Genomic DNA, 23,547 nt, shown 5'->3' with positions numbered 1-23,547 from the left:
AGCACACAAACTGTGAAACCAAGGACATGAGGCATATCATTGGTCAGCGATAGGAATAATACAGTTATGCATACAATAAATTATCACTTATTTGTATCATTTGATTAATCAGAATTTAATGCATATGTGTATATTAGCAAAAAGTATAATTCTGTATCTCAGTTATAACTAGTGCTGAAACAGTTAATTAATGAATTAGTTGATTTACAGAAAGGTATCCATTATTTTGGTAATCAGTTAATCATTTAAATCAGGCAAAAAATGGCAAAAGGCAAAAAAAAACAACTTTGAGTTTTGGGCTCAACCAATTGAAAACATCACCTTGGGTTCTATGAAACTGTGATGGACATTATGATATTTTTTATTGACCTAACAATAATTGAAACACAACAGTAACATACTATCATCATATGAAGTCGATATGGTAAACATGTTGGCAAACAATCGCTTATCTACATATCTAGCTGACATGAAGCAGAATAAGCATTCATTTGGAATCATGTTTGTGGCCACCTAAAGAATTCAGTCTCATTTTAGCTTTGTTTTGATCTCCACCAACGTCTGAGGAAAATATCTGACTTTTTAGCTGCTAAAAGCTGCTCTGTGTTCACCAGAAAGTCTCTAAAGTTTTATGTCTACAGTTCGGTGCTGGGCAGGTAGTGTATAGGTTTATCGCAGCTTTTTATTGGAAACATCTGCCTGCTGCAGCTGGAAACGAAGCAGTTGAGAGAGACTAAAATTACAAGCCAGAAAACCAAATCCATGAGCTGAAAGGAACTGAAACACTCCAAACTGAGAGGAGTCTTTTGATAATTCTCTGTGGGGCATCACTACGAGCAACATATTACACGTAGTCCCTTTTTAATATAATAATATTCAGCTTTAATATTAAAAAAGTGCTAAATTCACTAACTACACCACTAGGACCTCTACAGCATATTTCCATGTTGCTACATGTGTTCTCTCAGCCTCACCTCTTGGCTGTACTTGCTGACGTAAGCGTAGATCTCGTGGAGGGCACTGAGCACGTTGAACTCACTGGAGTGAAGGCGAGCCTGTTCAGCCAGATAGGCATTCATATCCTGATCACTGATGGCAGGCAGGCGGTTGATGTCAGCATAGTACCTGAGAGTAGACACACACACACACAAAGTCAGTGTCTAGGACACAGTCATGCATACCAGACCTTCTCTCTTCACTTCGATTCAGCCTGTTGTTGTAAAAGCCAAAGAATATCTAACGTTAAACACACCTGTAAATCGGAGGTGTTTTGGGCGAAAAAATCAAGAAATGTGTCACTCACAGGTTCAGTCATTTAGTAACGCTCACAGTACCTTCGAACCACCTGCACACTGTTCTTATAAAACACAGCTTCATGTACTTATGAAAACCTTCAGTTGACTGCATATTCATCCTGTCACTCCCAGCCCTAATAAGACTGCATGATTAATTGCATTAAAATCACGATTTGCATTCATAACTCAACGCAATCACATTTATACATGAAGATTCGACCATAATTGCATTAGCAGGGAGATTTGCTGGATCAAACCAAGCACTCCTAATTTGTCACTGAAGTTGCACTGACAAAGGACAAGGCTCCATTACCACCACATGACAACCTCTCATAGTAACAGAGCAAATTCTGATTGAAAAAAATCTCATTTTATACAGGATTGTGTAGTTATAATTCCAAAAACCAGCCTTAAGCCAATATTAACAGGAAGGAAATGATAGGAAATGATAAACACCAAAGAATCCGCCATTTTGGTGGATTTTAATCATTTTTTTCATTCTTGTGAAGGCTATCTTTGCATGTGTATACACAAACAAACAAACACACATACACACCTCTCTACCCAGCTTTTGTAATGTGGTATGTCCTTGGCGTAGAGTAGTTTGGTGGAGGGTGAGTCTTTGCCGAGACGGTGCTCAGACGTCGAGCAAGAGTCCATAAAGGTTTGGGCCACCACTGACAGACAGGCGTCCGTGATGCTGCTCTTATGGATGTCAAAGACAAACTGGGGATTCTTGATCACATTCACCCAGAAGCGCAGGGGCAGGCTAAAGATAACGACAAATGTTTGAGAGAAACAGAAGTATAGAGAAAGATTTTATACAGTGTAAGACCGTCAGGGACAAATTCACAAAGAATGAATTGCAACCGCTATCTGCACTGTCTCAAGGTCTGATTCACAAAGGATATTGCACTAATTATATGACAGCACAAACAGACCCATAAAGTTTTGCAGCTGAGTGCAATTTGCCTTTGTTTTGCGTTTGATTGAGTGAGTGGAGCAGTTTTCAATGTTTCAGGCGCTTCTCCACATTTCAGCACACAGATTGTTCTATAATGAAAACTGCAGAAAGCACAAAGGCCTCTAATTTTGTGTCTTTAATTAGCAGAGGTGCGCACACACAGAGCTCTCCACAATCACAAACCAACCTTCATGTATTTTGTTGCTTTTACTTCTCTAGTAATTCACATCTATAACATAATCTATTGAAATGTCAAATGTCAAAATACGGCTATTAATGTGACTCAGGAAGGTCTGAAACGTGTTAGATTAATGTCTGAATCTCATAGTAATGAGTTGTCATTGAATGTATTTGAGATTTTGCAGAAAAAATCAGTACTGATGTTCTGTTTGTTGCCCACAGCTGACTGTGTGTCACAGCTGGCTGCAGCATCACACAGCAGCTGAAACGATAAGTGCATCTCCAAACTGAGAAAGAGGCTATGCGTATTTACACTCGCAGCACAGCAGCGGTAACTTCATTAACACCAGATCGGTCGGGATCTGACAGTAATTAATGTTCTGTGTTCTGCTACACATCAGGTCAGCTGTTACACACAGATTCCAGAAAGTCTGAGATAAGCCTACCACCCCATACCCACTTGATTCCCCCCCCTACTCGACTGAAGATTTCGCCCATGATATCATTCAATATCAATTCAATATCATTCAATGCCTCAGAAGCTTGTAGATTTGAAGAGAGAGGGAGAGAGGGCGCTTCAGTTACCACCAACTCTCTGAAGATGCTAATAATTTAACTCTAACTGTGTGTGGCAATTCGGGCTGGTCTTTGTGAATTGCACTGTTTTGGCAATGAGGCTCATTTACACAGAAATTTTACCAATTTTGCACCAAATGTATGCATATTATCTAACTTACATACGTGCAAATAGGAAAGAAGCACCGCTATTTGCTTGGCAGTGCAGTTTGAGGTGCATTTCACCCTTTGCAGGTACTTTCTTATGAATTACACGGTTTCTTTTTGTCTCATTTGTGCAGATTCAACTGCCACAAAAGCCACGCAATCATATTGTGAATTTGCCCCGACAATTTGCAAAATGTGTACAAGATGCTCCCTTTTGGTTTACCAAGTTCCTCTAATTCACTTCATTTATGAGAACAATATTTAGAATGAGTTTAGAAGACTATTAAAATTAAATTGTAATTTAGAGCTTCAAACAATAAACAATAAAATGTTATAAAACTGTGCAAAGAGGAATCAAGTAAAATTATTCAAACTCATATTCTTTGGAGTTCTAAATGTTGACACTGAGTTAACTGTGAGGTGTCAAGTCAGGTTTCCAAATTTTAAAATATGCAGAGTTTTAAATGTAAATTAAAGGAGCTTAAAGAAGACTTAATGTCTGACCGAAGGGTGCACCCTGGTGTGAAGGGCTTAATAGTTCAGAGCATTGACTGCTTTGTTGGTGATGAGTATGAGAAAATTAAATTCTGTGTTCTGTAGGAATCAGAAAGCTGTTCATTGTAGTTTTTTACACGAGAGTTTCTTGTCAAGACAGTGAGATGGCTTTATAATCATAAGTCAGGCTCCCTCTGTTTCTCACCAGTTGCTCTTCCAGGTATGGCGAACATCCATGTCATGGATGCCATGTCTGTCGGCCTGTTCGTCCAGGAAATCAAACATGTATTTGATTGCTAGAGGCAGGGCGGTGCCCCGACACACGGTGCTGAACAGAGTCTCAAAAAGGTCATCCACAAACTTCTGCAGTGTGCCCTGTAGAAAACATGCATGGAGTTAAGACTTATTCACTAGTACCTCAGTTGAATTGCAGTTGATTGCGGATGCTCCTACTGTTTTACTCCAATATTTGCTAATTGCTGCTACAATATTTCTAATATAGTGCACCTTTGTTGCCAGTAGCCTTGTCAGATAGATCTCAGACACCATCTTGCTGCCACGGTCTCCCTCTTTCTGGTCCCCGTGGTCGTGGTTCTTGACTAAGTGCCAAACTTTAACCCCACTCTCCAGGTCAGGGGTCAGCATGGGCACACGGGAGTGGGGACTGTCCGGGCTGGTTGGGGTGGAGCGGAAGGGTACATCCACACCTAGATGGTCAAATGTCAGATATAAAATAAACGTGTATTCCAAACTGCTGCAGATGCAGTTTCTAAAAAAGAATGTATCTCGATCAATAAACAGTTTGTCAAACAAGGACTTAAGATCTGCTTAGATCGAAGAAAAGTTATATTTCTTTTTTCAGATCTGAGTTTAAGGCTGACTGTCTCTGTTGTAATCTGCAAATAAGCAGGTTGGATGTGTGTGTGTGTGTGTAGACTGTATAATCATTTGCTCTATTATTTTATTGGTTGTCATAGTAATAGGCGTGCTCTCTATCCACGCTCGGGTCATCATTTTCTGTCATTATGTTTTTTTTTCGTCTCTGCTCTTCTTGTCAATCCATGTGATATCACATATGTGTTGATTTTCTTTTTTTAAGTAAAAAACACTTGAAATCCAGTACGAATGTTCAGTTTGAGCTGTAGTTTCCATTTTAGATCAGTCAGGAACGTGGTTTACAGGAAAATTTTTCTTTTTTTTTCATTTTTAACATGAATAACAACACCACATTGGGGATAATTTAAAAAATACACATTTTATCTGCTTGTGTAAAAAATAGGTGTATTTGCACAAAGTTGTTTTAAAGGTGACAGAATTTGTCTTGATTTTGTATAATTCAAATATTTAGGATACCCACATAGCAACTCTTTGTTTAATGTGCTATATAACAGTGTTTGCTAATGTGCCTTACAACAGACTGTTGAGTGACAGCAACAGATGGAGCACCACTGCTGTAAATTGGATGAATATTAAGTATTTGTATTTCTTCAACAGTACTGACCGTATCTGCTGATACTGCGTGGGAAGCTGGCCGAGGAAGGAATGTTGAAAGAGGACATCTGTTTTGGCACCAAGGCCACCACACAGCGCTCAGACACCTGGAAGATAAAGGTAAAGCCTGTCTATTATTTTTATCAGATGGTTGCTTGCAGCTGTTGGGTCAAAAAGAAACCATGGCTGGAATTTAAAAAATCGTTTCATTTTAAAAATCGGGATTCGTGAAATTATAGTTCAGAAGTTTTGAATATCTTTCAATTGAGTCCCTGCAAAACTTACAATCAACTTAGAAAGGGTTAGCCATTAGTTCAAAACATTCAGTTAAAGTCAACACAGACATCTTCCATGACATCAGCTAGAGAGAAATACATAAAATAACACAGCATTGATTGCAACAGCCTTTGATACTACCAAATAGAACCAAACTTATCCTAATCAGAATATCCGTATGGATGGTTTTCCTCAAACTTCAAGTCAAAATAAACTTATTTTAACTGTCAACCTTCAAACTTTAAGTAAACCTGTAATCAAGAAGATTTCAGTAAGAAAAGTAGAAATCCTCAGCAGTATAATTCAGATGGGCGATGGTCACAGTCAGTGTGAAAAAATAAAAACTGGGTTTACCACACACTAACAGTCAACTTTAAACCCATGTAAGATTGTTAACATATATTTCTTTATGGCTTTAAATATGTTGTTTGGCAACTGCTTTTCTCATTTAAGGTTCAGCAACTTGTTACTAACAGAGACAATTTCTATACTACTAAATCAACTGCTTCTCATCTTAGATTAAACCATTTAAGCAGGACTTATCCCTTCTAAAACTCAAAATTACCTTATTGTGTAGAAAAGGCTAATGAGATGGTAGCCTAATGCGTGCAGTATTACTGGAACCTAAACCTACACCACCGTACCCACAAGTATCAATCATAGTGAAATATGTATGTGTTTGCTTGAATGGAGCTGAATGTTTTGAAGTTAAAATGGCTCAGCAGTGGCACAATGTACATGCTGGTCGAACAATACGTTTGTGTAATTGTTCCAGGTAAATATACAGTGGTTGTTTGGCAGATGACGCAAGGTCATTCACAGCGTGAGCTAAATTCCTGCTACTGTTCTGCATGAGCTATGGATGTAAGTAATACAAATCCAGCTTTGCAACAGAACAAACATTTCCCCATCTTGCAGAGAGATTAAAAATGAAAGAGCGCAATTTGTTTATCTCCTTGACAGATAAGAGGGAGTACTTTCCTCTCTTGTCAAAACATGCTCTTAGTGCAGCAAATGCAGATTTCCTTTGTCTTTATTTCTGTCTTTGTTTGAACAAAAGTATACTACACTGAAATGTTGGCTGTAAGCGAGCAGTACAGTTGGCCCATAGCTCAATGACAAAGGCACTGACTGACAAAGGAGCAGGATGACTCATCCAAGGTTGGTGACCTGTGTAGTTGTATTTATGGCTGAAAAATAGATGGTGTAAAAGACACAGGCACACAAGTGCATGTTCGGTTGAATAAGCGTGCTTATGGCCAGGAGGTTGAAAAAAGGTTAGCTTGGGTGAGGTGGTTGATATGAATATGAATAAGTAATGTGCTGTCCTTCATCAACAATATCTGCTGTAATGCCCTTGAACAACTGAATTTTGTAAGCTGAAACAATAAGTCGACTGAGTCTCTGTTATATATTATTGCTGATTGAAAACGAGCAATTTGAATGTGTCTCTACAGCCTGTTGAGCTCTTTTTCTGGCATTGTAAACCGATTAATCGTCAGTTTCATCAACAGTTGCAGCCCTAGTGTTAATGTTATTAACCGACCTGGTAGTGCATGAGTGTGTTGAGTCTCTTCCAGTCGCTCTCTATCTTGGTGGTGATGTCCTCATCCTGGAGGACCACACGAGCTGTTCTGCCCTGCCGCCACTCTGTAGAAAAATACAATCAATAGTGAATGTGTGACATACGGCATTTTGGGGAATGTTTGTATCCCAAGTGCCTGACATTTACATATTGTCTAATGTCCATCATTTGTCTTGTGCTGTCACTTTCAGGTCATGTTGTCTTTGTGTACTGTGTAAGTTTCTTCTGTGAGAGCCAAAATGTCACCAAGACAGTTTCTTGTATATTTCTACTTGACAATTAAAGTTATTCTGTGAGCAAAGCACAAATGACACAGTGCCTTCACAAGTATTTAAGCTGCCCAAAGCAACAAGGAGAAACTGATCCTCTGCAAATCACTAACCTGTAAAAGCCCCTTAAGGTATAAAACTACTAACCCAAAGAAATATCAGAGACTACCTACAAGGTATCTTATTTACTCCCTTTGAAGGTGCATGTCAGCTGGATTTGTGCCGAGTCATTCGGTATTGCATGACATGTTGTGGGCGTAAGCCTGAGTGTAGGTGTACTGTCAGTAAGGTTTAACGTCAGTGTTGGTGAGTGTTACTCTGATTAGGGCTGTAAACAGGTATGGGGAGGGGGTTGTCCTCCAGAAACTGGTGTTGAGCTCTCTGTTGATGTCATATGTCTTCAGTGAAACAACCCCCCTGACACGTCAATTTTATTTGTATAGCCCAATATCACAAATAACAAATTTGCCTCAGGGGGCTTTAATGCCCACTCTCACTTGTATTTTTCTCCTGTCATTATTCCAACATGTGCCATGTGCATTTTACAGTCAGTTTTACACAGTACAATTGCAACTAGTGCAGCCTCACCTAGGTCCATGTCTGCAGCTCGCGGTCGCTGTGAGTAGGGCATATTCTTGTACACCGCATCCAGGATCTTCTCCTTTACCTGGGTAATGGTGTCACAGTTGAGCACCTTGACGGGGATTTCTGGGCTGTTCTCATTGTCAGGGTTCACACAGCTCAGCGTCTGGGGATCCAGGATAGCGAGAGAGAGGAGGAGGGGGGGTAGAGGGAGTAAGAGAAAAGAGTCAGAGAGAAAGGTGTTGCTTGCTAGGAAAGTCCTTTCATTACCTACTCCTCACCAAACTGTCCTGGTGGACAGGATCTTGGCCAGAAATGTAATTTCACACCTCCAGGATGTGGCTGTGCAGTTCTTGCAGGGGCATTAAACAAGTAATGAGACACAGTCTCTCAGACTCTCCGACATGGCGTTCAGAGAGGTATCATCCTGTCGCTGGTTGGCTCTGCTTTGGCGCAAAAGCCTGAGGGAGAAAATATTCTGATGGGCTGGTGGAGGAACCCAGCCATCTTAAGGTAAAAGGTAAAGGAGAGACGCGTGTTTTGTTATACAGGTAGCCCTACCATGTGTGAAACTTTTCAAACTCCTTACTGATTAGAATGAGCATACACCAGTCCAGTTTTTTTAGACTGCAGAGAATGACTCATTATTTGTGATTATTTTATCAGTTCTTCATTCTGTTTCATTATTTGTCCACTAATTTGCATAGCCAGACCTCTGTCCTGTTAAAGTACATGAGGTCTGGAGAACTTAAAGCTCTGAAGTTGGTCAGAAAAGGGCCAAGACACAGCTGTGGTTATATTATGAATCAATCAAATTAGTGGACATAGTAACCCAGGATCAATCATAGGCAGCTTACAATTTCCATCCATTGACAACAACTGAGAGCTTTCACTGTTGGGAAGCCAATGGGGGATCACATACTTATTTCTGTACTAATAACTCCTTTTGATTGGTCAGGGTGTTTGTGTGTAGGGGGTTGGGATCTGGAAGTGATAGCATGAATCTATTATAGTGTTATATACTATTATCAGTGAAGCTCAGAGGATACACATGGCAGTCGACACCCTTCACAGGCCAACTGTGGGAGTTAGCGGTGACAAGGACTGCAGTGTACAGGGAATTAGCATTAGCATTACAGGGAATTAACATTTTGAATTTGTCGAGGAAGAAAATGTAGACAAATGCATAGTAATATAATAGAAAGTAGTGTTTTTTACTCTTACTGTAGAGGTTTGTATTTCTGGACTCACACCTATCTGGGTATATAGTTGAATCAGGGTCTGGTTTTCTAAATTTGCTTTGACAAACATTCTCAAGAGCTTTCTCAGGTTGACACTATGGACATCTGGCTATACAAGATTATTTGTCCACTAATGTTATGTTGAATTGAAGTTGAAACTATCCAGATATTCAAAGGATTTGTAAAATTACAACCACAGCCTAGACACATCCCACGTTTCTGTTGATTTGTCAAGGCTATTAGCCAAGAGATGTACAAAAATTAATACAGACAACATTTTGGACTTTATTTTATTTATTTATTTATTTTAATTAATGTCTTTGTGACTCACCAGTGTCTTGTATTCAATCTGCTGTCGGATGAGCTTGTCCTCACTGAGGGAATAGCGTGCCTCTCCAGTGATGGAGTCTATGGGTCCCTTCTCCATTTGTTGTTTGATGGCACAGAAAAGCATGAAGAGAGGCTCGCCAGCACACTCCTTTGTTTTGGAAGGCAACCCAGGGATTAGAGTGGAAGGTGGGAGAAAGGAAAATAAAACATAGGAAAGAAGTGGAGGGAGAGAGATTGGTATTCATCAGCGCAGACGATGAGATTCAGGAAGTAGAGCATGACACATCAGACATAATAAAACAGCTTTCTGTCCTTTTGAATCGCAAAGCCGGAGATATATGTGACCCCACAGGTAACCATTATCGCTCCACAATGTCCATGAAACACGTCAATATCAGACAGTTAAAATGACATCTACAACAAAAAGGAACATTGCAGTCTATTTCAAAATCAATGCTAATAATTTTAAGAAGCATTGTCACGGTATATCACGATGACACCTGTAGCGATAAGGTGTGAGAGAGATTTCTTTTTACCTTGAGAAATTTGTGGAGCAAGAAGGCAAACCAATTTGTCAGCATCTTCTCTGCCACCGACTCTGTTCTGCAAGACAGGAAGAAAGCACACTCATTTGTTAGCAAGAGACGTTCCACAGAGCGCTGGAGTGCTCTGATTATTCTTTTATAACTTAAGACGTAGAAGAGCCTGACATTGTTGGAACCAAAAAACATGACATGGAGAGTTTACAGAGAAATAACATCCTTACTCAGGCGCTCGGTCTCAAAGGACACACGCTCCAGTATACAGTAGTAAAGTGCTGCTAATGCACAACATATTTGGGTCATGACATAATTGTGCAAAAGCAACTTATATGTCTGCTTCAAGTCCTTGAAGTCTGTTTCTTCCTCACTGTTTCTGCACTTAGCTAGTTAGCATGTGTCCAGATGGGAAAGACTTTATGATTTACTGTAGTAAATCCATTAAATCATGTAATAGTACCTTTAAAATGGTGCATGAGCCCTTTTTAATCTGATCCAAAGCCTGCAGCATTATAGCCACCAGCCTCTTTCCTTCCCTAAACTGCTGTCTCTCTGTCACTCTTTTTTGGTCCTTACCTGCATTTCAACCCTAACCTGTATTGATGCATATGTTGATGACGTCCCATTAAATTTTAGAGAACAGCATGTTTGGGCTAAGAAGTTCTCGTTGTACCGGCTCCCATGTGAACTCATCCTTATATTTAATGAGTGCTTCAGATTGAGAGAGCCCTCTTTTTCAAAAAAAAAAAAAGAAAAAAAGAAAAAAAAAACCTCATGAAACATTCAGTAGGCCAGTCTCAGCACCGGGAAAACAATCGGCAGATAACCAGAGGTGGAGGAAAGAGGGAGAGAGGCGAGAGAAGGGAAGAGAGGAGAGGTGACGGGGGGAAGAAACGTGAGCTACAGCTGAATGTTTCATGAGTGGCACACAGAAGATAAGTCAGACTGACAACGACTCTGCCGCCGCTGCACTCACTCTTTCCCATTAGGTTCTCTTCCTCTGCCAGTCCTTCCCACTCTCTATCACTTTTACTGCTCCTGTCTTTCACCTGTCTGCTCAGGCAGGCCTGTTTCTCAGACTGGTAACGGCTGTTTCACGCCGCTGAACAAAACAAAGCTGAACAGAGGTGGGCTTTCCTTTGCTGGCCTAGTTACTCATCCATCAAAAGTGTGGTAACTGGGCTGGAAAGAACAATGCACAAAGGAATTATCTATGCCAAAAGATAAGAAGCGCTGATCAGAATTGGTCAGGTTTGTGACAGAAAAGGCCTCTAGTTTAAATCCTCTGACCACAATGGAAAATATGGACAGAGAATGTGAGGAAGAAACTGTGGGGTTTTATTCCAAGTCCAGGTTTCGGTCCTGAAATTCACAAGTAATAATTTGGACATACATGATCTTGTCCTGAAAAGCAGAGCTTTTTTTATGATCTTAACTTCTTACCTATGGAGTGCTTAAGTGAGATAGTGACAAAATGATACACACTATTCCAAAATGACCGCCACAAAATTAAAAACATTGTTTCGCTTTGTAAAGATTTTTGTAATACAACTTGTTGCAACGGTGTATTACTGCTGGTTTACCTGCGCAGGAGTAGTTTGGGGTGGTTCTTGCTCTCCAGGTTGCGTTCTATAAGGTCTGACAGCAGGTGTTTGAGGATATCTGTAGCGTACTCCAGCCGTCCCTGCAGTGCAGTCATGATAAGCGAGGCAACGTAGCCACGGTCACGCATGGAGAAGGAACGCTGCAGCTCCAGTGTACGGATGAATGTCAGCAGAAAAACCTTGTTATTCACCAGCTGAGCAAACTGCTTCAAGGCTTTCTCCACGTTCGCCTGTCCGCTCCCCGGCACCTTCACGCATCATACACACATCATGCATTTTAGCACACACACAAAGACGATCACGCTCATTAGATAATATTCACTCAACGATGAGAAAAGTCATAACATAGAAGGAATGTGAAAACAGAATGAAATATACACAAAAATCCTTATGTAAAATTGCTGATCTGACAAATGCACCATTTGCAATCATGCTAATAAACTAACAAACCATTTCAAGGCATGTGTGCAAATAGAACCACTGGTGTGGCCACAGGCTTAGCTCAGTGGCAGTGACTAACCCTCATGTGCAAATCCTGACACACCACTGTAAAGCTTTTGCTTTACAGTTGCTACATCTATCTGATTCAGTCTGAGAATATATACAAACCTATCTTAATTCCTGCAAAAACTGAAAGACTTTTTACTTTGATGAAAAAGGTGATAGTGTTGTAAGTGCAATCAGAGAGGCTTTTGAAATCATCATAATAATCATAATAATGTCTTGATTAAACCAGCTGTAATTGGCAACAACAACCCAATTTTGACCTCGCCTACGTGATATGTTGTTCCACAAATAATGAAAAGGCAAATGATTTGTCATCAGACTTTCTTCAAAACTGGATATTGAGTGCTTCAGAATTAAACCCTTGAGATCAGAACAATGATAAAAAAAAATCTTGGCCAAGTCAATGTAAATTTTAACACCAGGCCCCCTTGAGTTATAGACAAAATGAGGACTATGGGATCCTGATGCAACTGATGCAAAGATCAGAACAAAACAAATCATTCTCAAGACCAAGACAAAATAGGCAAAGAACAGTCTTTGGAAATGTAAAAATAATTCTTACAGATCAACTGAAATATACATGTATCTGTTGGACCTCCGTAGTGCAAAATTGATACATGCATAGGAATTTGACAAAGAGATAGTACACTGAAAATATGTAGAGAACAACTATATAATATCCAGAAAACTAATTTTCTGAAAACTTAAGTTTAGAATGTAAAAGGTCAAGATGAGTTTGCAGAGACTAAGAAAAGTTTTCCTCAAAATAAAGTAGGTGCATGCTGAGACTGCAAACTCCACTCACAAGCTCCTTCAGCTGGTGAGAACACCATTAAACAAACTCCTCAAACCGCGCTGAGTAGACTGGCATTTGCTCACTGCTCTGTTCGACAGCACTTTGACAGCTCTTGCCAACAAGCCGAAATCAATTTACTTTAGAGTATACTGGAGCCTTAAGGTCAAGACGTCAGAAAAGTGGTTGGAACTGGATTCGAGTATTGAGTAGCCCTGTTTTAGATTCCTCACCTCCAGCTCTCGGAGCACAGGGTGATCATCGATGCCAGGGAAGAGAACCCTCATGGAGTAGGTACGATAGTCCAGGTAGGGGATGCCAGCTCTGTCCAGATCACTTGTTAACTCGTTGATGTCTGTTTGCAGTTCTGCAAAGGCTGCATAAAGCAGAGAGGTGTGTTAAATATTTTACCAAACATTTTGTCATGTCAAACATTTTAGCAGTTTATCATAGTAACCTTTAAAAAGCATTTTATTATCCTTTCTTGGCTGACGGAGGTAGTCCAAATGAAAACTTAAAAGCCATATTTGAAGGAGATGCCCTGACATTTCTGGATTCATGTGTTTGTAAGATTGTACAGTTCATAATGTATCTTGCAGCGTATTTAATATCAAGAGTAGAAACAAACAACAAACTGTAGAGTTGTTGTGACAAACTTAATGACCATATTACAATTCAAAATACATACAGGTACATTTTCTTGTGCAGTAGTAGTAGTAGTGGTGTAAAAAATGTAACCAAACTTTTACAGCTTTAAAATAACAAATCCATAGTTTGCTATCATAAATTACGTCCTTCTAGTCCATCAGTCATTCTCCAGCTAATAAATATGTACTGCATAAGTGTTAAAAACATCTGTCAAAACATCAGTTCTCAACAGATGGCGCTATAATGCAACTACGAATAAGATTTTTCTTTTGGAGTGTGATTTTTACTCAACAGGATTTATGATAGTTTTATGATAGTTTCATCTCCTACGTCAGTCGGTCTCACTCACCTTCCTTGCACTCCAGAGCCACCCGAGACTCCAGATTGTCCATCTGCATCTGCAGGCGCTTCAGAGTGAGGTCGTTCTCATGTGACTTTCGTCTGTAGGCAAGTAGGACTATGATGACAATGATGAGGAGCAGCCCTCCTCCAGCTGTGATGCTGAATATGGCAGGAAGGGTGAGCAAGCTGTCAGACCGGATGTGAACTTCTCCTGGAGAGATGTGAAGTCCTCCTACTTGGACCTGGACAAAGTCAGGATGAACAAAAATACAGTTACAAGTGCAGTGATTCAAAACAATGCTGAAAATATTAACAAAGATGAGATAATTACACGGAACAAAGGAAAAAAATCACTCATCAAAAGTAGCTGAATTAAAAAAATACAATCAAGCAATGGACCATTTTCCTGAACAACTGCCTTTAAATGAGATCATTTTTAAAAGTGTCAAGCACAAAAGCTTAGTTTTCTTCTTACAGCTGTTTTCTCATTATTTGCAAGGGTGCCTGTCAATAATTATGGAGGGCAATGTGCTGTAATTGGGAACCTACCAGACCATGAGTGACAGACAATGACAGAAAGACAGCAACTCAACTGAAAGCCTGTCGGTGACCCACAAACACAGTGACGTACAGACGAGCATTGACCCACAGACGGTGACCCACATCCTAGCAGACAGGCAATCAGATGCATTAAGAGACAGAAAAGTGCCGGACAGACAGAAACACTGGTAGACTGACCAGGACTTTGTGCTGCCCAGTGAGGTTTGGTGGTTCACAGAGTAACTGTGTGTCAGACACAGTGAGCGAACAGGGCGTATCTCCAATCAACACTGTGTAATTCAGCCTGGCTCCACCAGATGCAGATGGCACCAGGTTACGTCCCTGCAACAATGATAAGGAAACAAAATGAAGAAAATATCAGTAAATCCTACAGTATAAAGTGTGTGGAGAAAAAACTGAACTAATTTAACAGCACTGATTGATCATGTAAGCATGTGAACGCTTCATATGAGCATCCCCATCATGAAATGGTCTTTCTCTACTGTGCAGTAACCTCTGCTACTGCACACTTGTGTGTAATGCCAAGTGACCTGGCAAAAATACAAAGTAATAATGTTCACGTCTGGTTAACTGGCATGGCAGCATTGTGGGTTTTTACCCCATGTAGCTTGTTGGCTTTTAATTTGTTTCCACAAGGCTTCTGTTTTGTAGCACTACTTCTTTTTTTTTTGGTATCGCTTTATTTTACAGGTCCCTTAAGTTTATACTAATTTCCTGGTAATTTCAGGTATTTAACAGTAAATTTTCTAGGACTTTTTGTAGAGACAGTGGTTTAGTACAAAGCATAAAAAAATGAAAAAGGTTTAGTTTTGTAAGTTTTCAGTGTTTGGTTTTGTGTGTCAAACTACATATTATCAAATCAGTTTTTTTCCTAAAAACTATACTACCAAATTACATAACCCTTTTAAAGAAATGTCCTAAAAATTAACAGTAGCTACTTTCAGGAAATGATTGAAAAAACCTAATATGCTAATATATCGTTTGACAGTGACACACAAAACTACACACTGAAAAATAAGTATTTTCTGTCAGTTAAAGGATTGTTAAGAATCTAATTTAAAGAATTTTTGCAAAATGAACAACTATGTATGAACACAAATATGAATGCGTACTTACCAACTTAAAACTTTTTCAGTTTTTGTCTTATGATTTGTACCAAATTGCACCACTGTCTCTGTAAAATGTCAAACGTAATTTTTACAAATTACCTTTTAAATACCTGCAAATTACTCCAAAAATTTCCAGGAACTTAGTATAAACTTAAAGGACCTTTAAAATAAAGCATTACCCTTTTTGTGTAATTGAAGATCTTATAGGCAGCATTTTAAACTCAATAAATGATTATAATGAATTATGATGAATATGTCATTTCAAGCCATTAGTATGATTACAGTAATCAACCATCTTGGAGAATATTGGCAGCCGGACTTTACGGTCTACCCTACGCTGTGAACCATAAAGTCATATTTTGCTAAATTATTTTACTAACACAAGCAGATTGCTTCACCACACAAGCAAATGCTGTCTCTCCACAGTAAGCAGAGCTAAAAATTCAAGTTCCTAGTGATGGTACATGGCGTAAAAAGAGTTTACAGGGAATGTCATGTGAAATATTATTTTCAGAAAAACACAGACTGTAGAAGCTACCAGTAATAGCCAATATTTTCTCATTTGTTTACAATGTTTATAGTAAGCCAGTAAAATTAATTTGATTAGATATTTCATGTGGCAGGACTAAAATCAGATTGGATCAGATAGGATAAGATTTATCATTTAATCATTGTACGTTACTAGCTTGGGAATTCCTTTCTTTCTATTGCAGTAAAATCCAAAAAATGAAGCCATAATAGCAATAGCACGTCAAATCTTCTCTAACTTACTTTGAGTATGATTGGAGCACCAGGTTTCTGCTCCAGAACGCCGGATAGGCTGAGAGGCTCCAGGTAAGGGTTGGGGTAGTAGACAAAGCTTGTGTTGTTGTAAGTGAGCAGAGCTTGGACGTTGTTGAAGACGAAGCCGAATTCATCCACGTGTTTGATCGTCTCCTGGTCTGCTGTGTACTCTGCCTTCAGAGAGGGAGCGAAGCAGCTGATGGTGGTTGTGTTCAGCACTTTGCACACCTGGAAAGAAATCAAATCAGGTGTCCATGTTACAGGTGTCACAGTACATACAGTCGGCACAACCAGACCTAAGACATGAGACATTTCAGAAAATGGACTTTACACTGAAGTAGGAGACATCTTGTGTCTAGTTGTTAAACCTCTGAGATATATTTACACATTTATAGATTCTTGAATTTTTCATGAGGGAGAAGGAGTAGATGCCATTTTAAGGATTTTATCATGGTAATTATACTTTTTTTCTAGAAAAAAAATATATCAGCCACACATTATTGTTCCAAGCAGAATATTTTTATATGTCTTAATACATGTCTGGAGGGGATCTTTAAGAATTTTCTGAACAGATGTAATAGAGTTACTATTTTCAGTAATATGACACTATACTTAACCGTGAAAGGACTTAAAATCAATCCTTAGCTGGGTCATATGTTGAGAGGCAATGTTTTTATCTGTTTTGAATCCATTTTTCAGGCATATCTACCAGAAACTGTGTGTCATATGAAGCTATCCACATTAGCTGTCACTCGCTTGATGAATACCAAATTCCTAAAAGAGGTCATCGTCGCCGCTGTTGTGTTTTGGTAATTTGTCATTAACGAATAGCTCTTTGAAATTGGCATGTTGCCTTCCTTTCTCTTCTGCAGTTCTTCAATCTCCTCCTCAAAATCAAGCAGATCCCTTAAATTCAGCTAGCTCCAGGCCAGTTTCTAAGCTTCTCTTTTTATCTAAGGTTTCACAGAAAGTTGTTTCAAGTCAATTAACTGCTTTTGTAATTCAAAACATTTTTTTTTTTTAGCAATTCAAGTTATGTTTTGGAGATATGTGGATAAAGTGACTGCCCTCATTAAATTTGCCAATGGCCCTCTTTTAGCAGCTGATTCAGGTCAAAGTTCAGCTTTAATCCCTTTAGAGCTCAGCGCTGCCAGTGACACTGTAGAACATGCAGTTTTAATTGACTGGCTCAAATTCTGGGCAGGCATCATTAACACACCATTTAATTGGCTTAGGGCTTACCCCTCACACACACAACATTGGCTACTGAAAAAAACCCCTCCTCAACACAAATTACATTTAAAGTTCTTAAATTGTCAGTTGCCTTATCTTGTTTTTCTTTTACATGTCTCCACCTGTTAATATTTTTAAATACAGCTTTTCTTTCATTTATGCCAACAATACAGATATACCTGCTGAAACAGAGACACAAACGGCCTTGCCCCTTTTAAGGAAAGCCTCTGTGATATGCAGTATACGTTCTCTGTTGTTCAAAGGAAAAATGAGAAATGTTTACAAGTTTATAAACTGAGAATATTTTTTCCCAAACTGAGATATATATAATTAGTTGATCTAGTAACACTATGTAAGGGATAGGGTTAGGGTTAGGGTTAGGGGTCCTGCATCGCCCTGTCGGGGTTCTTTTCACAGTAATGACCCGCTCGCTATACATTATCCCTTACATATTTACCTTGTTTTCTGTTCTTATTTTAGCATAAATAAAAAATGTCTTGAAAATCTGCAACTGGTACTAGCACACAATCATATCATTCTATTTCTGTCATCTGTTAAAAGTTTAATATTCTCCTCCATTAAATGTCCTCATTTGATACCTGTTTAGAATAGATTTTAAGATTATATTGACCTATTTCAAGGTCTAGCTAAAAGTTCCCTCCATAAATTTCAACCCTCCTTCAGCCAGTGTGCAGTCTCAGATCCTCAGGCATTATCCCTGACTGGTCCAAAGTGGAAAACTTGGGGCTAAAGGTGACTTGCCATCGGGGCTCCAACACTTTGGAACAATCAATCAATCTGAAGCAACCTGCCCGAGGAGCTCAGGCAAGCAGAATCAGCACCATAAATCACCTGCCGAAACTGAATTGTACTTCCATGTCAGTTTTCAAAATGTCATTTTGGAATGAACCATTCTATATGCAACCTCTTTCTAACCCCTTTGTTTATGTATGGCTTTATTATTACAGCCACAGCAACAATGACATTTTACAAACTGTTGCCCCATTATATTTTTCCGACGTAGGTCAAGCTACTGTTAGTTAATTTGCTATCCATCCTCCAGGCTGCTTGGTAACTAGACAGTATGTTTTTCTGACTTCACACTTTGGCAGGTCTATATATATATATATACAATATTTAGTTCTCAAAACTAAACTAACCTGTCACCCTGTCATGAGTTCAAAAAAACACATTTTTGTGTATTAAACTGCATAAACACTTGAGGCTACATGTTTAAAAATGAGTCAGTATAGATCAGTATGCAAAGACAGAAAGTAGTAAATGAACCACAGCACTGAATCTACCTTGTTACATCAGAGCAAACCATCAATAAAGAACAACTTTAACGTGCCATTTTCTATCAGCTTGAGTAAGCAATGTCAATAAAGGTTGAGTGCAGTATATTAGCAGATGTCACACTCACATTGACAGATTCGTGGCCGGCATATTTTACTCTGACCCGCGGCTCCTGAACTACATCCAGGTTGGTTCCAGTCACTGTCAGGGTGGTGTGTCCGCTGTTAAGAAGGAAGGAACATTTTTATTGCTTTAGTAACAAGAATTATTGGTCAATAACACATGCAAGTGCACTACCCTAGCTCCAGGTAGGCTCATATGTAAAACTCAAATTGCCTTTTCAACATGATTTAATTAGAGTGACGACTGCAGAGAGATCAATCTTTTTAACTTGCAAACCCAACATTTTAGAGAGAAACTGCATTAATGCAGGTTTGAGGAGGTATAGCTGGCATGGCAGCTCGTTCTTTGTTATTGGGCAGAAGAGCCAGATCAAACGGCGAACCAGCTGGCTGCTATTTTATATTCATCCACGACTGTGAGGCTGGCATAGCATGAATACAGGTGCTGCTTGTTTACATATCTGCGCTAGATGTGATTAAAATAAACAACACTCTCTAATCTTTGCATAACCTGTGCTGCAGTGTGAGTTTAAAACACTATATGAGTATGGAATTGGGAAGTAGAGAGGGAGAGACAAAGGAGGGGATAATATGAGAGAGAACAAGTGAAAAATGGTGTAAAAGGAAAAAAAAAAACTGGCCAGTCTAGTCAGCCTGACAGAGTGCCAATCCTTCTCTTCTCACACTTCAAAGGCTACCTAAGCTTGTAGGGCCACATAGTGGGACTGCACATTCGTGATGAGGGCTCTTGATTGCAGCTCCACAAAGCTCCTCCTGTCACTAGGCTGAGGGCCAGGGTGTTTCTCTGAAGTCTAATCTGCAGGGACGTAGTGCTGGGTAATCCCACCCGAACCCAAATTAAGTGCCATCTTTTATTTAGTGGAATACAGGTAATGCACCTTTCAAGTGTGATAGAAATGTTTATGCGGCAAATTCTCCTGCACTGTAAATTTAGCAGCATCACACTTATTCATGTCAAATCTGTGATGAAATGCAGCATAAATAAAAGTACTTCTTTGAACACAGATTTTCTTTTCCTTATATTAGTCGCCTTGTTGTGATTACAGATTAGATTTTGTCATTTAATAACCTTGTTATCGGCGACTACCGATCACCTCAGTTCTTTGCATCACTCTCTCTGTAATCCTAACTCTGCTGGCTAACTCACAGATTGCCTGACAATGTGATAATCTGCACTAGGCAGAAAGCCATATTCAAGCAGATTTTTTTTATAAGATTAGATTTTTATTGAAAATTATACTACTAAACTTGTGTCATACCTCCTTTGAGAAAAACACATTGAAAAGAGGCACTTGTAGAAATGGTTTGTTTTTAACCTGCATGCAATATTGGATATGTTTGGACATTTAGACACTTCAGATGACATTACTTTGTGACAATCAGAAATACAGAAAAACTGTAAATAGTGCCCTGTGAAGAGAAGCTCAGACGCCCATTCACGCTTATTCTGAGTCTCAAATCAACCTAGGGCCATGCATTTCATTTCGTCTCACATTAATTTGGGCATGTTTCTCAAATTAAAACAAACACCATACTTGTGACCCACGCATGAGCATGTGAGAGCCCTGGGGGACTCTCAAATTTTCTGCAATTTGCAAACGACAATCATTTGTGAAACTTAACACTGCTAATATTTGCAATTTGCCAGTAAGCAGTGCTTGCAAATCACTTGTGAAACAGTGCCCAGACTTGCATGTCTTTTTGACTTGGATGTGTTGAAGTGATCTCAACAACTGTACATCTGGCTGGTGTCGGTGTATGTGCAGTACTGTATTGTTTAGTGTTACCTGGTGATGCTCCAAAGGGGTTCAATGCGCTGGACCGTGGGGTCTTCTATGTACTCAAAGGCCAGACTCCCAGGAAGCTTGGCCCGGTCAACACTCAGACTAACTTGCACTGGTCCTGCTCCAGTCACCGACGGTGCAGAGAAGCATACAATCTCTGACATGGTCCTCCTGGTGGGAGTACCAAAAGAGGGATTTATTCATCCCTTTGATTGTGACTCTGCCCAGTCGCTGCTACAGCGGCAAATCCCTGGCTTCACACAGTTATGAGCCATGCACATTACCATGAGGGGAAAGGATTCATTATAGTCTGTCCCATCTCTTCGTCGTTACAGACACATTAGGGATGGAACGCTGTAATTAGAGGGTGCTCTAGCTAATGGCTTGCTCGCCTAACCCTCCTGACTCATAACATGTGAGGCATTTTGAACTTTAAATAGATATCTATAAATACACAGAGAACAATACCTACCACTGTGGGTTTCATCACAAGACTTTTCATTTTATTTTACTGACACTTAATTGTATCTAAAGTGGGTTTCTTTAAATAGAGTGATCTCTTACTGTGCTTCATTGAGCACAGAGAAAGTTAAATGTTTAATATTGTGGAGGCAGTCTCACTTGTGAATCTGGAGTCTTAAAGAACTTGAGTAAAGATAGTTGTCTTCTGACTCACCTGTATAGCTCACAGGTCTGATTACCAAAGTACACATAAACAGTGCTGCCAGCGCCCAGGTTCTCTCCGACAATGGTGACCTTGGTGCCCCCAGACTCAGGTCCTCTGCCTGGGGTCAGTGCCAGCATTGAAGGGGTCTGTCGAGAACCAAAATTCATTAATACTTTATCCAATATTGGACAAACACAGAGTGCAGTATGTCTTGTTATTTGTCTGATTCTGAAAAACTGCCCTTGGCTGAATAAACCAACAAAAAAGTAAACTCCAAAAATGTTTAAAAAAAAAAAAAGGTAGACCAAAACACTTCTTTGAAGAGAGAAAAATATAGTTGATAAAGAAAGACCCCTATTGAAAAGGACTGTAAAAAATACTAATAAAACAGCACATTATCAAAAGCAAACAAAAATAGCTCTCGGCTCAAGTGCAGTACAGTACGCCCATCTTCTTATTAGCCATAAAGTGAAAACACATTGAACAAACCATTAGAAAAGACCTTCATAATTATGTTTTAAACTCTCATATGCACAATCTTTGTTGTACAAAAAAACCCTTCTTCAAGTCTCGTATTCAATTTTATCTGTCATTCTTCCTCTCCAGTTAATGACTGCAGCGGCTTGAATGGATCAAGCTAATATGTGATGTTAGCTTTCACCTGCAATGACACATTCAGCCTAATTCACTGCAAGCACTTGATGTTTGTTTCAGAACCAATGGAGAAAAAAAAATGTTTCAGTGTTGGAATTACCACAAAAGAGTAGAGCTGGGAGGACTGAGCACGTAGTTCTGGTCTGCATTCGCCAACACACAGCTTAACTGGACCTGGTGCACTTCCTGTGGGAGCAGCAGCCATCTCGCATACAATCCTGTTGAAACAAAAGACACAAATACATGAATCAGGGATGCAAACTCATCAGGGGTGAAAAAGAGAGAGAGAGAGAGATTGATTTTGAATCAGACACACTGGGTCCACTAGTATTGGAACTTCATGATATAGTACATCACCAAAACAATGACAACTAATGCATTGACCTTCAATTGAAAAGAAACTACGCTGATAATCGGAGAACTGAAATTAAAAACCAGAATAAGCTTCAATGTTATCAAACACTAAACAGAGAGATTGAACTGGCCAAATACCTGACCACTCCAGAAACCAAACAAAGAAAAATTGTAATAAAGTACAGACTTGGGGACCATAGTCTTGAGACAAAAAAATGAAGACACTCAAAAACCTGGTAATCCAGCAACCAGAGACTGTGTCAACATTGTGACCTCTTAGAAACAGAGACTGAAATGCACTTCCTTCTCTCATGTCCAAAATATGACAAGATAATGGAAACATATTACCCTAAATTTGCAGAAATATTCCTACATTTTAACACCCTTTCAGAAACACAAAAAATACCAATAATTCTGGGAGAGGATGAGCAAAACTCAGGTGAGACTCATCAGCTGTACATTTCTCCGTTCTCTGTTTAGGAACGGCTGAGAATGTCACTACAATGAGAATAGGTGGTCCACCTTAAAGATCAGTCCACCTTAAGTGAGCCTGATCAGGTTACGCCTTGATTCAACCATGTATGGCTATGTTGCATTCTGACTGCGAGTGTTTTGAGAGAAGACAGCCACCCCTCTACCTGGAGAGGAAGCCAGGGACCGGAGCAGTCTTGGCAGCAGTGGTGTCATATAAAATCTTGTGGTTTTTCACTTCCAAGATGAACCTCTCGTCGTCCATGGTGACAAATATCCTCTGACCGGTTGACTTCTGGCCTGGTGCCACAGGTTATAACGTGGGTGTGACACAGGGTGTTTGTGTTTCGTTTTGCAGCCAGAATGCAATGCAGCCACGCTAACTTCGTGGCCAACCCCCCTCACTTTAATCAGTAGGTGGCAAGCAAGACAACTTGGCTTGGGTCTTGAGGAATTGTAGCATTTATTGATTGTCAAATAGCCCCTGTTCACAGCTATACTGCTAACTTCATACTCTGTGCTCCAGTCGTCAGCCTCACCTTCACAGTGCTGCCCCACTGTATGTGAACTGACTGGCAACAAAATCCGAACTCATTCATTATCTATGGGAAATGACAAATTCGGTGCA

The 23,547-nt window shown here is 39.6% G+C and overlaps 1 protein-coding gene and 1 long non-coding RNA gene across 5 annotated transcripts in view; one reads left to right on the top strand and one right to left on the bottom strand.

Annotated features, from left to right (window-relative positions):
- LOC137181141 (uncharacterized) overlaps positions 1-23,547 on the top strand; it is a 113,060-nt gene that overhangs the window by 34,128 nt on the left and 55,385 nt on the right. For all 3 annotated transcript variants that reach the window (XR_010928121.1, XR_010928123.1, XR_010928122.1), the window contains exon 5: positions 5,152-5,268. This is a non-coding gene — a long non-coding RNA (uncharacterized lncRNA). The remainder of the gene's footprint in view (positions 1-5,151; positions 5,269-23,547) is intronic.
- LOC137181136 (plexin-A2-like) overlaps positions 1-23,547 on the bottom strand; it is a 78,831-nt gene that overhangs the window by 2,470 nt on the left and 52,814 nt on the right. For both annotated transcript variants that reach the window (XM_067586556.1, XM_067586557.1), the window contains 18 exons: positions 22,195-22,312; positions 21,450-21,586; positions 20,777-20,944; positions 18,974-19,067; positions 16,306-16,545; positions 14,603-14,746; positions 13,872-14,106; positions 13,108-13,250; positions 11,554-11,822; positions 9,968-10,034; positions 9,433-9,579; positions 7,867-8,026; positions 6,971-7,074; positions 5,159-5,255; positions 4,165-4,364; positions 3,863-4,032; positions 1,852-2,064; positions 975-1,125 (listed from right to left, as the gene is read on the bottom strand). In XM_067586556.1, coding sequence (XP_067442657.1) covers positions 975-1,125; positions 1,852-2,064; positions 3,863-4,032; positions 4,165-4,364; positions 5,159-5,255; positions 6,971-7,074; positions 7,867-8,026; positions 9,433-9,579; positions 9,968-10,034; positions 11,554-11,822; positions 13,108-13,250; positions 13,872-14,106; positions 14,603-14,746; positions 16,306-16,545; positions 18,974-19,067; positions 20,777-20,944; positions 21,450-21,586; positions 22,195-22,312 — 2,857 coding nt within the window. The remainder of the gene's footprint in view (positions 1-974; positions 1,126-1,851; positions 2,065-3,862; positions 4,033-4,164; positions 4,365-5,158; positions 5,256-6,970; positions 7,075-7,866; positions 8,027-9,432; positions 9,580-9,967; positions 10,035-11,553; positions 11,823-13,107; positions 13,251-13,871; positions 14,107-14,602; positions 14,747-16,305; positions 16,546-18,973; positions 19,068-20,776; positions 20,945-21,449; positions 21,587-22,194; positions 22,313-23,547) is intronic.

Source organism: Thunnus thynnus, chromosome 4, assembly GCF_963924715.1.
Source record: "Thunnus thynnus chromosome 4, fThuThy2.1, whole genome shotgun sequence".
Classification (NCBI taxonomy): domain Eukaryota; kingdom Metazoa; phylum Chordata; class Actinopteri; order Scombriformes; family Scombridae; genus Thunnus; species Thunnus thynnus.
This window is presented reverse-complemented; position numbering and strand designations above follow the sequence as displayed.